General features: G+C 49.4%; 1 protein-coding gene across 5 annotated transcripts in view; it reads left to right on the top strand.

The window, feature by feature from the left end:
• dnajb2 (DnaJ heat shock protein family (Hsp40) member B2) overlaps positions 1–15,347 on the top strand; it is a 76,327-nt gene extending 60,980 nt beyond the window's left edge. For 2 of the 5 annotated variants that reach the window (XM_085986777.1, XM_085986776.1), the window contains exon 9: positions 7,558–9,047. In XM_085986777.1, coding sequence (XP_085842903.1) covers positions 7,558–8,024 — 467 coding nt within the window. In that variant the 3' untranslated portion in view covers positions 8,025–9,047. Of the gene's footprint in view, positions 1–7,557; positions 9,048–9,919; positions 9,973–12,624; positions 12,912–15,121 lie in introns of those variants that run through there. The other 3 variants (XM_085986781.1, XM_085986779.1, XM_085986778.1) reach the window with 3 other exon arrangements.
• The last annotated feature ends 1,266 nt before the right edge of the window (positions 15,348–16,613 follow it).

Below are 16,613 nucleotides of genomic sequence, written 5' to 3'. Positions count from 1 at the left end.
CGAATACAGTATACTAGATTGCGAGAAGTACAAGTAAATCGCTGTTTCACCTGGAAGGGGTGTTTGGGGCCCTGGACAGTGGGGAGGGGGGAGGTATAGGGGCAGGTGTTACATCTCCTCCGCTTGCACGGGAAGGTGCCAGGCGAAGGGGAAGGGCTGTTTGGGGTGATAGAGGAGTGGACTAGGGTGTCTCGGAGAGAGCGGTCCCTGCGGAATGCTGAAAGGGGAGGGGAGGGGAAGATACGTTTGGTGGTGGGATCACTGGAGGTAGCGGAAATGCCGGAGGATGATCCGTTGAATGTGGAGGCTGGTGGGGTGAAAGGTGAGGACAAGGGGAACCCTATCGTGGTTCCGGGAGGGAGGGGCAGGGGTGAGGGCAGAGTTGCGGGAGATAGAACTGACACGGTCGAGGGCAGTGTCAACCACGGTAGAGGGGAATCCTCGGTTGCGGAAAAAGGAAGACATGTCTGAAGCACTGGTGTGGAAGGTGGCATCGTCGGAGCAGATACGGCGGAGGCGGAGAAACTGGGAGAATGGAATAGAGTCCTTACAGGAAGCGGGGTGGGAGGAAGTGTAGTCCAGGTAGCTGTGGGAGTCAGTGGGCTTGTAGTAAATATTGGTCGATAACCTATCCCCAGAGATGGAGACGGAGAAGTCGAGGAAGGGAAGGGAAGGGACACCCTAGTCCACTCCTCTATCACCCCAAACAGCCCTTCCCCTTCGCCTGGCACCTTCCCGTGCAAGCGGAGGAGATGTAACACCTGCCCCTATACCTCCCCCCTCCCCACTGTCCAGGGCCCCAAACACCCCTTCCAGGTGAAACAGCGATTTACTTGTACTTCTCGCAATCTAGTATACTGTATTCGCTGCTCACGATGCGGTCTCCTCTACATTGGGGAGACCAAACGCAGATTGGGTGACCGCTTTGCGGAACACCTCCGTTCAGTCCGTAAGGGTGACCCCGAGCTTCCGGTCGCCTGTCATTTCAATTCACCGCTCCATTCCCACTCGGACCTCACCGTCCTTGGCCTCTTGTACTGTTCCACGGAAGCTCAACGTAAACTCGAGGAACAGCACCTCATCTTCCGATTAGGCAGTCTGCAGCCTTCCGGTCTCAATATCGAGTTCAACAATTTCAGATCATAACCTTGGCCCCTATTTCATTTTCACTTATATTTTTCCACTCCTTTCCTTTCCCCCCCCCCCTTTCCTTTTGTTTCTCTCTCACACCTGGCAGCTATCTTTTGCCCTGCCAGTACACTTTACACCTAATCACAGCCTATTACCATCTCGTCTAGCTTCTAATCTCTTTTACTTCTTTTGGTTCTTTTATTCTTTTGTCCGATCGCAGCCCTGCCTTCGATCTAGTTCCTTTTCTCTCCAGTTTTGAAGAAGGGTCAAACCCGAAACGTCAACTCAAATTTCTCTCCACGGATGTTGCCTGACTTGCTGAGTTTTTCCAGCATTTTCTGTTGTTATTTCGGATTTCCAACATCTGCAGTATTTTGCTATCGTACTAAGGAAAAAAGGGAGGTGGGGTGGCAGTGCTGATTAAGGAAGACATTGTAGTGTTGGAAAGGGTGGATGTTCTTGAGGGGAAAAGGACAGAATCCATTTGGTTAGAGGAGCAGAATGGGTCTGATCACACTATGGGGGGTATTCTATAGGCCTCCAAATAGTGAGAGGGAGGTAGAGGAGCAAATCTGCAGGGAAATCGCAGAGATATGCAAGAGCTATAGAGTGGTGATATTGGGGGACTTTAATTACCCAAATATTGATTGGGATAATGCTAGGGTAAAGGGAAAGGAGGGGGAGGAATTTCTGAAATGTATTAAAGAGAATTTCCTTGACCAGTATGTTCTTGGCCCAACTAGGAAGGAGGCATTGCTGGATCTGGTGCCGGGGAATGAGCTGGGCCAGGTCAACCAAGTGTCTGTGGGAGAACACTTGGGTACGAGTGATCATCGTATCATAAGATTTAGATTAGCAATGGAGAGGAGCAAGGAACAATCCAGAGTGGAACTTCTAAACTGGAATAGGGCTAACTTCAATGGGATGCAAAAGGATCTAATCAGGGAAAAATGGAACCAAAGACTGACATGAAAAACTGTAATGGAACAATGGGTGATCTTTAAGGAGGAGCTGTTCCAAGTACAGGCTAGGTACATTCCAACAAGAGGGAAGGGTAAGGGAACCAAAGCAAGGGCTCCTTGGATGACGAGGGAGATAGAGAAGATGATGAAACAAAAAAGAGGGTGTATGATGCATGTCAGGTGAATTGTTCAAGGGAGAACCAGACCAAATACAATAAGTTGAGAGGGGAAGTGAAGATGAAAATAAGATTGGCAAAGAGAGAATATGAGAGTAGAATGGCAGTTAACATAAAAGGGAACTCAAAAATCTTCTACTGGCATGTAAACAGTAAGCGGGTAGTAAGAGGCGGGGTGGGGCCTATTAGGGACAAAGAAGGTGATATATGCTTAGAGGCGCAGGGCAAGGCTAGAATACTCAATGAGTACTTTGTATCGGTGTTTACTAAGGAGGTGGATGCTGACAAAATATCGGTAGAAGTGGAAAAGGTAGAAGCAATAGAAGGGGTGAAAATTGATAGACAGGATGTACTAGAATGGCTGGGTATGCTTGGAGTGGACAAGTCGCCTGGTCCAGATGGCTTGCATCCCAAGTTGCTAAGGGAATTGGGGGAGAAGATAGCGGAAGGGCTTGCCATCATTTTCAATCTTCCCTAGATGCGGGGGAGGTGCCTGAGGATTGGAAAGTGGCAAATGTGACACCATTGTTCAAGAAAGGGTGTAAGGACAATTCTAGTAACTACAGGCCGGTCAGTTTAACATCAGTGGTGGGTAAAGTTTTAGAAACAATAATCAAAGCAAACATTAACGGGCATTTGGAGACGTTTAAGCGAATTAAGGAGAGCCAACTTGGATTTGTAAAAGGCAGATTGTGTTTGACTAATGTAATTGAATTTATTGATGAAGTAACAGAGAGGATTGATGAAGGGAATGCAATGGATGTTGTCTACATGGATTTTCGGAAGGCGTTTGACAAAGTACCACATAGAAGGCTGGTTAACAAAATTGAGGCTCATGGAATAGGCGGGTCAGTGGCAGCTTGGATAAGGAATTGACTTAAGGATAGAAAACAGCGAGTTGTGGTAAATGGCTGTTTTTCCAGACAGGAGGATTGTAGACAGTGGTGTTCCCCAAGGGTCAGTGCTGGATATTGGAATACAGAGTAGAATTTCTAAATTTGCTGATGACACCAAACTTGGGGATATGGCAAACAGTGAGGATGATACCAATCGACTGCAACAGGACATAGAAAAGTTAGCAGAATGGGCAGACAAGTGGCAGATGGAATTTATTAGAGAAGTGTGAGGTGATGCATTTTGGCAGAAGGAACAGGGAGAGGCAATATACACTTAATGGCAGTTTTAAAGAGTGTGCAGGGACAGAGGGACCTGGGAGTTAATGTGCATAGGTCCCTGAAAGTGGCAGGACATATTGAGAGAGTGGTTAACAAAGCATATGGGATCTTGGGCTTCATAAATAGAGGTATTGAGTACAAAAGTAGAGAAGTTATGCTGAACCTTTATAAAGTGCTGGTTAGGCCGCAACTGGAGTATTGCATCCAGTTCTGGTCACCACACTTTAGGAAGGATGTGAAGGCCCTCGAGAGGGTGCAGAGGAGATTTACCAGAATGGTTCCGGGGATGGGGGATCTTAGCTACAAGGACAGGTTGGAGAAGCTGGATTTGTTTTCATTAGAGCAAAGGAGGTTGAGGGGTGATTTCATAGAGGTGTACAAGATTATGACGGGTTTGGATAGGCTAGATGGGGAAAGGCTGTTCCCACTAGTTGATGGTACAAGGACTGGGGGACACAGATTTAGGGTTTTGGGCAAGAGATACAGGGGGGACATGAGGAAAAACATTTTTATGCAGCGAGTGGTGATGACCTGGAACTCGCTGCCGACGGAAGTGGTGGAAGTGGAGACACTCAATGTTTTCAAGGGGAGACTGGATGGGGAGTTGAGGGAAATAAACTTGCAGGGCTACGGGGATAGAGCGGGGGAATGGGACTGACTGGATTGCTCTACAGAGAGCTGGCATGGACTCAATGGGCTGTAGACTCTTTGGGCTGGATTTTAATACTGGAGGCGTGTAGGAGGCGTGACAACAACTTTTTGGGTTGTAGTCCCGCCTCCATCGAGTTGTGGCCAACCCACGCGATTTTTACTTGATTGACCTTGTTGAGTCCGCCCAGCGGGCTCAGCAGGCCAATTACGGGCCACCCGGCAACAGGTGACATCACAGATTGACATTTCATCTGTCAAGAGCTTTTGGCAGATGAAATATCAGCGTTTGGCAGCTCTTTGAAGCTGTCAAACACTGACAATCTGTACTCCAAGTTAATTCCTTCCTCTCAGGCTGATTTAGAGATCTCTCCGGAACAGAAAGCTGAATGCTGCAACTTTTGACAGCTGGCGGCCATTCTGCTTTCTGTGCCGGTGAGATGAGGGACTCCCGAGACCTGAAGGAAGGAAGGGTGTAAAGGTAATTAAACTTCTTTAAACACTTTAGACACACCAAACACACTTACCTCTTCACTCATGCACACATCACTCACCTGAACACCGGACATCTCGAACCCTCCAAGTCCTTCAGCCCGACGGCCCGCCTCGCTAACTTGGCGTGGTTTGGAGCCGTTGGGAATCCCACACTTCAGGAATAAAAATAGGGAATTGGCTAAAAACTGCCTGTTAACAGGCAGTTACTTGGCACTAATCCCCATCCCGCCTCGGGAAGGCGGGTCCCAGCACAGGTCGGGTATCCGCCTCCTTTGAAACTGGCATGGAAGCGAGTTGGGGGCGGGATGTGTTCGTGCCCCCCGATTTCGGGATTTTAACCCCCCACACGCCTCCAATCCCGCCTCCACGGCCCAATGAAAATCCTGCCCTATAACACTTAAGTGGCGATTCCTATGTGACGATCGCAGCTGAGCTTAATCCCGTCTTGCCCTGTCGCTCAACAACAACTTGTATTTACATAGCGCCTTCAACATAGTAAAACATCCCAAGATGCTTCACGAGCGATTATCGAACAAAAATTGACACCGAGCCACATAAGGCAATATTAGAACAGGTAAGTTTTATGGAGGAGCGGCGAGGCGGTTTAGGGAGGTAATTCCAGAGCTTGGGGCCTAGGCAGCTGAAGGCCAATGATGGTGTGAAGGAAATCAGTGATGCGCAGAAGGCCAGAATTGGAGTCCAATTCACACACTTTCTCTGCCGCCAGATAACGTTTAGGTGCAGGAGTTCGGGCTGGCTGACTGATTCTGTCCCCCTCCTCTCCCCTATCCGTCCGGAGGCTGACTGCAGCAGGGAAACGGTTTTTACACTCCCACACGATCCTCCTCCCACCCACACCTTGAGTATTGTGTGCAGTTTTGGTCGCCTTATCTGAGGAAGGGTGTTCTTGCCATGGAGGGAGTGCAGCGAAGATTCACCAGACTGATACCTGGGATGGCAGGAATGACGTATGAGGAGAGATTGGGTCGATTGGGCTTATACTCGCTGGAGTTTAGAAGAATGAGAGGGGATCTCATTGAAACTTATAAAATTCTAACAGGACTAGACAGACTAGATGCAGGAAGGATGTTCCCAATGGTCCGGGATCCAGAACCAGGGGTCACAGTCTAAGGATAAGGGGTAAGCCATTTAGGACTGAGATGAGGAGGAATTTCTTCACCCAGAGAGTGGTGAACCTGTGGAATTCTCTACCACAGAAGGCAGTTGAGGCCAATTCATTAAATATATTCAAGAAGGAGTTAGATATATTTCTTAAAGCTAAAGGGATCAAGGGGTATGGGGAGAAAGCAGGGACAGGGTACTGAGTTTGGATGATCAGCCATGATCTCATTGAATGGCGGAGCGGGCTCGAGGGGCCGAATGGCCTACTCCTGCTCCTATATTCTATGTTTCTACCTCATCTCGCCTTATCAGCACCGTCTTCTATTCTTTTCTCCCTCAGTGTTAGCCGTGGCTCAGTGGGCAGCACTCTCTTGCCTCTGAGTCAGAAGATCGTGGGTTCAAGTCCCACTCCAGAGACTTGAGCACAAAAATCTAGGCTGACACCCCCAGTGCAGTGCTGAGGGAGGTGCTGTACTGTCGGAGGTGCCGACTTTCAGATGAGACGTTAAACCGAGGCCCCGTCTGCTCTCTCAGGTGGACGTAAAAGATCCCACGGCACTATTTTGAAGTAGAGCAGGGGGAGTTCTTCCCCGGTGTCCTGGGCCAATATTTATCCCTCAACCAACATCACTAAAAAAAAACAGATGATCTAATCATTATCACATTGTTTGTGGGAGCTTGCTGTGTGCAAATTGGCTGCTGCGTTTCCTACATTACAACAGTGACCACACTTCCAAAAAAAGTTCTTCATTGGCTGTAAAGCGCTTTGGGACGTCCGGTGGTCGTGAAAGGCGCTACAGAAATGCAAGTCTTTTTTTTCCTGATGTGCCTTGCTTCTCTAGTGTTCCTGCTCCTACTGCTCCCTTCCTGCTGCTCTCCCGAGTCTCTCCAAGTGTCTGGCCGTGCTAGGCTCAGGCCCTACTTGTTTGCTAGTCTCTCCCACACCACCCAACGCACTCCATAGCTTGCCACCAGCAGGTGCTGGAGTGACCCTTTTCCCCCCCCCCCCCCCCCCCAATTTTGCCCAACATGCTCACCGCTCCCCACAATGATGGGACTGAAATTGGGGTACCTGTCAAGTGGGGAATGATGCCTCCAAACCCATAACCCACTGCCCTGGGAACTGCATTGCTGTGCTGCAGAAACCTCACAGGAGGAGGCCATTCGGCCCATCGTGCCTGTGCCGGCTCTCTGGCAGAGCTTTCCAATTAGTCCCACTCCCCCCTGCTCTTTCCCCACAGCCCTGCAATGTATTTATCCAATTCACTTTTGAAAGTTGCTGTTGAATCTACTTTCACTGCCCTTTCAGGCAGCGCATTCCAGATTGTCACAACTCGCTGTGCAAAAATATTTCTTCTCATCTCCCCCTTAAATCTGTGTCCTCTGGTTTCTGGACAAATCTGTTACCGACCCTCCTGCCAGGATCTATGCGAACATCTTTCTTGGGGCGGGTGAGCGGGACTTTTGTACACGGTTCAGGGCCTGCGGGTGCGGCCTGTGGTCAGAGACTTGGGGCATGTGGGCGAGGACATGGCCTGGGGCCACATAGCCTGTGGGTGGGGCCTCGGGGCATGTGGGCGGGACCTCGGGACGTGGGCGGGGCCACATGGCTCATGGGCACGGCTGTGGGCGTGGCCTCGGGGCATGTGGGCGGGGCATCATGGCCCATGGGCGTAGCTGTGGGTGGGGCCTCATGGCATGTGGGCGGGGCCTCGTGGCATCTGGGTGGGTTGTGTGGACGGGGCCTCGTGGTTGGTGGGTGTGGCCTCGTGGCCTGGGCCTCATGGCCGGTGGGTGGGGCCTTGGCCTACAGGTGGTTGCTATTAACTGTCAGTCCATCCCATCCAGGTGCAGAAGACCAGGTGGCCCTCGCCTTGGAGCTGAGCCGGCGGGAGCAGCTGGACCTTCAGCGGGAGCCCTCGCGAACCACGCACGCCCAGCTGTCGCCCTACGGCTATGAGGACGAGGAGGATGACGAGGACTTGCAGCTGGCCATGGCCTACAGCCTCTCCGAGATGGAGGCCCATGGGCACGGAGCAGGTGGGCGCGGTGGGCAGGGGAAGAGGCGGGCCGTTGGCGGAAAGACGGCAGAGGCGGAGATGGCGGGGGTAGCGCCCATGGACGGGGAGAGGCCGGGCGGGGTAGTGAGGAGTGTGAAAGCCAACCCGGCGCATGGGGCCGCTAAGCCCGCTGACGGCACAAGCAAGCCCACAGACGTCGGCGGGCGCGGGGCAGAGGCGGCGAGCGTGGCCAAGGCTTCTACAGAGGGGCAGCCAGCGAAGAAAAAGAGGGGCTGGAAATGCCTCATCTGCTGAGCTCTGTCGGTGCTGATTGGTAGCTGGTGCGATTGACGTTGCCCCTTTCCCCCGTCCCCCAACCCCAGTATAGGAGCTGGAGGAACAGTTCATAAATGTACACAAGGGTGAAAGTAAATGGGATTGACGGGCCATTGCTACTCTCTTTCAGGGTCTCTTTGATTGCAGTCAGTGATAACACTGTCTTCTTGATCTAAGTTTTGTGCTGCTTTACTCTGTATCTAACCTGTGCTGTACCTGCCCTGGGAGTGTTTGATGGGACAGTGTAGAGGGAGCTTTACTCTGTCTCTAACCTATGCTGTACCTGCCCTGGGAGTGTTTGATGGGGCAGTGTAGAGGGAGCTTTACTCTGTATCTAACCCATGCTGTACCTGCCCTGGGAGTGTTTGATGGGGCAGTGTAGAGGGAGTTTACTCTGCATCTAACCCGTGCTGTACCTGCCCTGGGAGTGTTTGATGGGACAGTGTAGAGGGAGCTTTACTCTGTCTCTAACCCATGCTGTACCTGCCCTGGGAGTGTTTGATGGGGCAGTGTAGAGGGAGCTTTACTCTGTCTCTAACCCATGCTGTACCTGCCCTGGTAGTGTTTGATGGGGCAGTGTAGAGGGAGCTTTACTCTGTATCTAACCCGTGCTGTACCTGCCCTGGGAGTGTTTGACGGGACAGTGTAGAGGGAGCTTTACTCTGTATCTAACCTGTGCTGTACCTGCCCTGGGAATGTTTGACGGGACAGTGTAGAGGGAGCTTTACTCTGTATCTAACCTGTGCTGTACCTGCCCTTGGAGTGTTTGACGGGACAGTGTAGCGGGAGCTTTACTCTGTATCTAACCTGTGCTGTACCTGCCCTGGGAGTGTTTGACGGGACAGTGTAGCGGGAGCTTTACTCTGTATCTAACCTGTGCTGTACCTGCCCTGGGAGTGTTTGATGGGACAGTGTAGAGGGAGCTTTGCTCTGTATCTAACCCATGCTGTACCTGCCCTGGGCGTGTTTGATGGGACAGTGTAGAGGGAGCTTTACCCTGTATCTAACCTGTGCTGTACCTGCCCTGGGAGTGTTTGATGGGACAGTGTAGAGGGAGTTTACTCTGTATCTAACCTGTGCTGTACCTGCCCTGGGAGTGTTTGATGGGACAGTGTAGAGGTAGCTTTACTCTGTATCTAACCCATGCTGTACCTGCCCTGGGAGTGTTTGATGGGACAGTGTAGAGGGAGCTTTACTCTGTATCTAACCTGTGCTGTACCTGCCCTGGGAGTGTTTGATGGGACAGTGTAGAGGGAGCTTTACTCTGTATCTAACCTGTGCTGTACCTGCCCTGGGAGTGTTTGATGGGACAGTGTAGAGGGAGCTTTACTCGGGAATCAAGAACAATGGTACATAATCTCAAAAGTGGAGCTTGCGTAACTATATTACTCAAAGGGTAGGAGAAATCTGGAACTCTCTTTCCCCCTAAAGGCTGTGGATGCCTTGGGACAATAGGAGCTTTTAAGATTGCGATTGATTGTTGTTAGGCAAGAGCATCAAGCGAATAGGACGGGTAAATGGAGTGAAGGTACAGGGCAGCCGTGATCTAGTTGAATGGCGTACTCCTGTTCCTAATGTTCCGACCCCTTTACTCCTCAGCATGGAGGATGCTTAGTGGGTAGAGAAGGTGTTGTGTCTTAGCATGGGGCGGGGGGGTAATTTTCCTTCCCATTACTCACCTGTGTGTGTTTGTATAAATCTACGGGGATGGTTTCGGCCTACACTTGACGCTGCTTTACGTTATTAACCCACGCCACTACACCAACCGATGTGCCAAATCATAGCAACTTTTTTGTAAAATGCACCGCTTTAACGAGTGGCAGTTTGGAACCATCGCTTCTCTTGCTCTTTGTCTCTCTCTCTCTTTTTACCAGACGCAGACTTCCAGGCTTATTCGGGCTGACTAGCCACAGTTCTGTTCCTGCAGGTAATGCTCACGTTTTTAAATTTTTTTTTAAATCGTCGTCGTTGTATTTAATCTCTTGCTTGCTGCGCCGGTCACCTGACTCATTGCCACGATGTGCTGCAGCTGGCCTGCAATCACTGTCACTTGTCTGTTTGGCTCGGTTTTATTTCAGGTCGTTTGTTCCCTGTTGCTCGGATTGGAAAGAAACCGTGGTGGGAGGGGGATTTTAACCCCACTCGCTCAGCGGCAACCCGGCGGGCGGGCGGTTAAAATCGCCCTGGCTCCTAACCCGTCCGAAGGCTGCCACAATCGCAACGTCTGCAATTTTAACCTGCTCCCCTGAGCAGGCAGTGAGGACTCGCGCCCAGAGCCAACAGGGTCCTTCTTTGAAACGTACAAGATTCTGGGGGGGATTGACCGGGTAGATGCTGAGAGGCGGTTTCCCCCTAGCTGGAGAGTCCAGAACTCGGGGCATAGTCTCAGGATAAGGGGTCGGCCATTTAAGACTGAGATGAGGAGGAATTTCTTCACTCATAGGGTTGTGAATCTTCAGAATTCTCTGCCCCAGAGGGCTGTGGAGGCTGAATTGTTGAGTATATTCAAGGCTGAGAGCGATAGATTTTTGGACTCTAGGGGAATCAAGGGATATGGAGATCGGGCGGGAAGGTGGACTGGAGGTCGATGATCAGCCGTGATCTTATTGAATGGCGGAGCAGGCTCGAAGGACTGAATGGCCGACTCCTGCTCCTAATTCTAATGTTCGACAAACATAAAAACATAGATGATAGGAGCAGGAGTCGGCCATTCGGCCCCTCGAGCCTGCTCCGCCATTTAATGAGATCATGGCTGATCATCCAAATTCCGTACCCTGTCCCTGCTTTCTCCCCATATCCCTTGATCCCTTTAGCCTTAAGAAATATATTTAACTCCTTCTTGAATATATTTAATGAATTGGCCTCAACTGCCTTCTGTGGTAGAGAATTCCACAGGTTCACCACTCTCTGGGTGAAGAAATTCCTCCTCATCTCTGTCCTAAATGGCTTACCCCTTATCCTTAGCCTGTGACCCCTGGTTCTAGACTCTCCTGCCATCGGGAACATCCTTCCTGCATCTAGTCTGTCTAGTCCTGTTACAATTTTATAAGTTTCAGTGAGGTCCCCTCTCATTCTTCTAAACTCTAGTGAATATAACCCTAATCGACCCAATCTCTCTTCATACGTCATTCCTGCCATCCCAGGTATCAGTCTGGTGAATCTTCGCTGCACTCCCTCCATGGCAAGAATATCCTTCCTCAGATAAGGCGACCAAAACTGCACACCATACTCAAGGTGTGGTCTCACCAAGGCTCTGTACAATTGCAGCAAGACATCCTTGCTCCTGTACTCGAATCCTCTCGCTATGAAGGCCAACATACCATTTGCCTTCTTAACCGCCTGCTGCACCTGCATGCTTACCTTCAGCGACTGGTGCACAAGGACACCCAGGTCTCGTTACACTTCCCCTTTTCCAAATCTATTGCCGTTCAGATAATAATCTGCCTTTCTGTTTTTGCCACCAAAGTGGATAACCTCGCATTTATCTACATTGGGCAGATGCATGGCAGATGCAGTATAATCACCCAACCTGTCCAAATCATACTGGAGTTTCTCTGCATCCTCCTCACAGCACACATGCCCACCCAGCTTTGTGTTGTCTGCAAACCTGAAGATATTACATCTAGTTCCCTCGTCTAGATCATTAATATATATTGTGAATAGTTGGGGTCCTAGCACCGATCCCTGCGGTACCCCACTAGTCACTGCCTGCCACTCAGAAAAAGACCCATTTATTCCAACTCTTTGCTTCCTGTCTGCCAACCAGTTCTCTATCCAAGTCAGTACCTTACCCCCAATCCCATGTGCATTAACTTTGCACGCTAATCTCTTATGCGGGACCTTATCGAAAGCCTTCTGAAAGTCCAAATACACCACATCCACTGGTTCTGCCTTATCTATTCTACCAGTCACATCCTCAAAAAATTCCAGTAGATTAGTCAAGCATGATTTACCTTTTGTAAATCCATGTTGACTTTGTCCGATCCTGTCGCTGTTTTCCAAGTGCTCTGCTATTACATCTTTTATAATGGACTCTAGCATTTTCCCCACTACCGATGTCAGGCTTACCAGTCTATAATTCCTCGTTTTCTCTCTACCACCTTTTTTAAATTGTGGGGTTACATTAGCTACCCTCCAATCCATGGGAACCGTTACAGAGTCTATAGAATTTTGGAAGATGACCAGCAATGCATCTACATTTTTTATAGCCACTTCCTTAAGTACCCTAGGATGTAGATTATCAGGCCCTGGGGATTTATCAGCCTTCAATCCCATCAATTTCCCTAACACCATTTCCCTACAAATACTGATTTCTTTTTATAGAAACATATAAACATTTTAGCAGGAGTCAGCCATACATACGCATGCTGTGGCCCGATGACGTCATTGAGACCCAACTGTGTCATTTTAACTCCGGCCCGAGCAGGGAATCTGCCTGGAGTTAAAATCGGGACCGTTTAACTTGTGTGGAAACCGACACAGACGCGGCCCTTTTGAGATGGTGCGCGAGCGACGGCTGTGCGATCGGGATCTTAACGTTTACTAATACCTTGTTTTTTTTTGTCTATGTTTTATGCAGGAGCACTTGTACTTGAGAACTGTAGCAAAGTTCACTGGGTTTATGGAAATGGTTTAGCCATTTAAGAAAAACAATGCACCACGTGTACAATGTTTCTTGCACGCTATTTAGTGAATTGTTCTGTGTTGAATTTTTGTCTATGCTGCATTGAAGAGGGGGGAGTGGAGGGTCATTGCTGCTTCTGTCTATTGTCAGGGTTTATGTATAAGCCCCCCCTTCAAAAAAATGTACGGTCTGACGTGTACATTGTAAATTCATACGTTGTAAATATATGGTTGGAACTTGTACCCAGTCGCATCTTATAGAATCTTCGTGTGATACAACAACTTGCATTTATATAGCGCCTTTAACGTAGCAAAACATCCCGAGGCGCTTCACAGGAGCGTAAATTAGACGAAAATTTGATACTGAACCACATAAGGAGGTATTAGGACGTGCGACCAAAAGCTTGGTCAAAGAGGTAGGTTTTAAGGAGCATCTTAAAGGAGGAGAGAGAGGTTTAGGGAGGGAATTCAGAGCTTGGGGCCTCGGCAGCTGAAGGTTGTAAAATAGAGTTCTGGCTTATTACAAGTTCTGATTACACCATCTGGTTATCCTCTGTAATGTACACAATTCTGGATTATTACAGGAACTAATTACACCCTGTAATGTCTAGAATTTTAGGAGACTGAAAGGATCTGATGACACCCTCTAGTCTACTGAACTCTTTATCATCAGTGTCAGCTGTGGCTCAGTGGGCAGCACTCTCGTCTCCGAGTCAGAAGTGGTAGGTTTTAAGGTGTGTCTTAAAGGAGGAGGGAGAGGTGAAGAGGTTTAGGGAGGGATTTCCAGAGCTTAGGGCCCCGGCAGCTGAAGGCACAGCCGCCAGTGGTGGAGCGATTAAAATCGGGGATGTGCAAGATGCCAGAATTGGAGGAGTGCAGAGATCTCTTGGGGGGGTTGTAGGGCTGGAGGAGGTTACAGAGCTAGGGAGCTTACTTCTACAAGCTTAGCAACCCCTACTGAACCATTTAGGACTGGCTGCTCTGTGGCCTCTTGAGGTTTTAGTCCGTTCCTAATGTTTCCACCTCCTGGTTTACGCTTGATCCTTTGGAATACAGTGGGATCTCATTTAATACAGTTCTGTTCCTCTTTAGGAAGAAGTGTTGTTGACTTCACTCAACCAGGGTGACCCTACAGTTGTCCTCACCACCTCTGGGCTGGGGGAAGTGGGGGGACTTTGGCCATAAAACCAACCAGAGATTCCTGCTCCTGGGCCCCACTGATACCTGGGATGGCAGGAATGACGTATGAGGAGAGATTGGGTCGATTAGGCTTATACTCGCTGGAGTTTAGAAGAATGAGAGGGGATCTCATTGAAACTTATAAAATTCTAACAGGACTAGACAGACTAGATGCAGGAAGGCTGTTCCCGATGGCGGGGAGTCCAGAACCAGGGGTCACAGTCTAAGGATAAGGGGTAAGCCATTTAGGACTGAGATGAGGAGGAATTTCTTCACCCAGAGAGTGGTGAACCTGTGGAATTCTCTACCACAGAAGACAGTTGAGGCCAATTCATTAAATATATTCAAGAAGGAGTTAGATATATTTCTTAAGGCTAAAGGGATCAAGGGATATGGGGAGAAAGCAGGGACAGGGTACTGAGTTTGGATGATCAGCCATGATCGCATTGAATGGCGGAGCAGGCTCGAGGGGCTGAATGGCCTACTCCTGCTCCTATCTTCTATGTTTCTATGATGGAAAGTTGGGTGAGGGTGAGGATTAGGCTTGTGGGAAAGGCGGAAGAGCGGGTGGTTGGGGTGGGGTGGTTGGGGGCGCGTGGAGGGGGCTGTGCTATCTCCCCAGAGTCCAACAGACGCTATTCACTGCCTTGGCTTGTGTATGGAGAATGGGCGCTTGGCCAAGTTTCCAGAGAGCAACCATCGTAGAACCGGAGGGGGAGACACCTGGAGAGAAAAGGGGAAGGGGAAGGGGCAAGAGGATCGGGGGCTAAAGAGGAGATTTACTAGACTGGGACCAGGGATGGGGGGGTTTCAGTCACATGGAGAGACTGGAGAAACTGGGGTTGCCCTCCTTAGAATTGAGAAGGTTTGGAGAAGATTCAATAGTGGTGTTCAAAATCATGAAGAGTAAATGAGAAGAAACTGTTTCCACTGGCAGGAGGGTCGGTGACCAGAGGAGACAGATTTAAGATAATAGGCAAAAGAACCAGAGGGGAGATGAGAAGAAATATTTTACACAGCAAGCTGTTGTGATCTGGAACGCGTTGCCTGAAAGGGCGGTGGAAGCAGATTCAATAGTAACTTTTAAAAGGGAATTGGATAAATACTTGCAAAGGAGAAATTTCCAGGGCTACGGGGAAAGAGCAGGGGATTGCGCTTTCAAGGAACGATGGGCCAAATGGTCTCCTCCTTTGCTGTAAGATTCTATGATGAGAGGAGAGTTTACCTGGAGTAAAATGTATGGCCGTAAACTTCCTCCGAGCCGCTCTTTGCAGGTAGGCGGGGTTCCTGCTGCACTTACGGCAAAGTTACGTCAGCGCAACGGGAGCAGTGCCGAGGAACTGTCCCGCCGATTCCCAACATCAAGATTCATCTAATGCAGTGGGACTGAATTGCAGTTGGAGTTCTCTGGGGTTATCTACAACGGAACAATGACTGCACGGAGCTCCGCAGAATGTTCTTGAATAAACTACAGATGGACAATCTTGTGTTGCTTCCGAACTCGGCGTCCTTGTCTTGACTTCTTCTGTCTTTTCCTTCTGGAACACTACCAAAGGCACTGATAAATATTTATAGCATGGCACGGAATTTGCGGTCGGGATAACGGAGGACTGGCAACGTTCATTCCGCCTTTGAAACTGACCGCAACTTCGGGATCTGGCACGGGTGCAAAAATCCCCCAGAGTTGCGGTCTGTTAATGACCGCTCCGAAACTGGCTGCGCTGTGTGTCCCCCCCGAGCCGGCGATCAGTGAAATCTCGCAAATCGTTGAAACTGACGCAAGCTTCGGCTCTTCCGCAGTGATCACGCTGTTAAATTCCCCACTGAAAGTCAGACCCAAAGGGATTGGGTGTAACTGGGGTTTTAACAGCCTTATTACTGCTAAAACAAAGGTTTATGGGCTGGGAAAACTAATTAAAATGTTGCGCAGTGTGAAATTTGTCCATTTTAATTAAAATTAAAAAATTTTAAGAAACTTTTCAAAGTAAAAAAAAAAAAAATTTGTGTAAGTTTGTCCATCTTTATTTCACGTTTTGCCCTTTCCCCATGTGAGAGCCCCAATCTTTGTTTTGGTCTCTCTAAACATTAAAAAAAAGTTAGGGGGAGAAATTGGGTACCTTTGCGCCTCCTGTTATCGCCTCCTGGAGGTGGAGGGAGGGGATAACGGGGCACTAACCACTTACTATGACAAATGGATTGAGAAAGGGGCCTTCATCACATTGAGTTGAACCTCTTCCAGCAGACCAACGTCAATATAAACAAAATGGTCTTATTTTAAAGGGGGCGCAGGAACAGAGAGACCTAGGGGTGTACATAAACCGATCTTTGAAGGGGGCGGGACCAGTTGAGAAGGCTGTTTTTAAAACAAAGCTTATGGGATTCTAGGTTTTATAAATAGTCATAGGCCGTGAATTTAACGGAGGAGGTGGGATGGGGGCGGGAGAGCTGGTTTCCGGGGTCCAGTCCTGCTCCCGCCTGCCTCCGCTCTCTAAATGTGATTTTCCCTTGATTGGCCTTGTTAAGCCTGCGGGGCTTACCAGCCAATGGACAGGAAGCGGGTCTGATGACGTCATTTGATGACGCGTCTTCAGCCGGTTTCCTTAAAGGGACCATGTCCACATGGAGTTTGACAGTTCTGTCAGTGTTTGACAGCATTGAGGAGCTGCAAACACTGACAAGCACTGCACAAAGGTGGACGCTTGCACCCAATATGCTGATGGAGGGAGTCACAGCATGCAGGGAGGTTCTTTTCCCTTCCAAGGGCGG

The sequence above is a fragment of the Somniosus microcephalus genome, chromosome 4 (assembly GCF_052327205.1).
Source record: "Somniosus microcephalus isolate GS21.2 chromosome 4, FLI_Smic_1.0, whole genome shotgun sequence".
Classification (NCBI taxonomy): Eukaryota; Metazoa; Chordata; class Chondrichthyes; order Squaliformes; family Somniosidae; genus Somniosus; species Somniosus microcephalus.
Note: the sequence above shows the minus strand (reverse complement) of the source record. Positions and strands in the feature narration are given on the sequence as shown.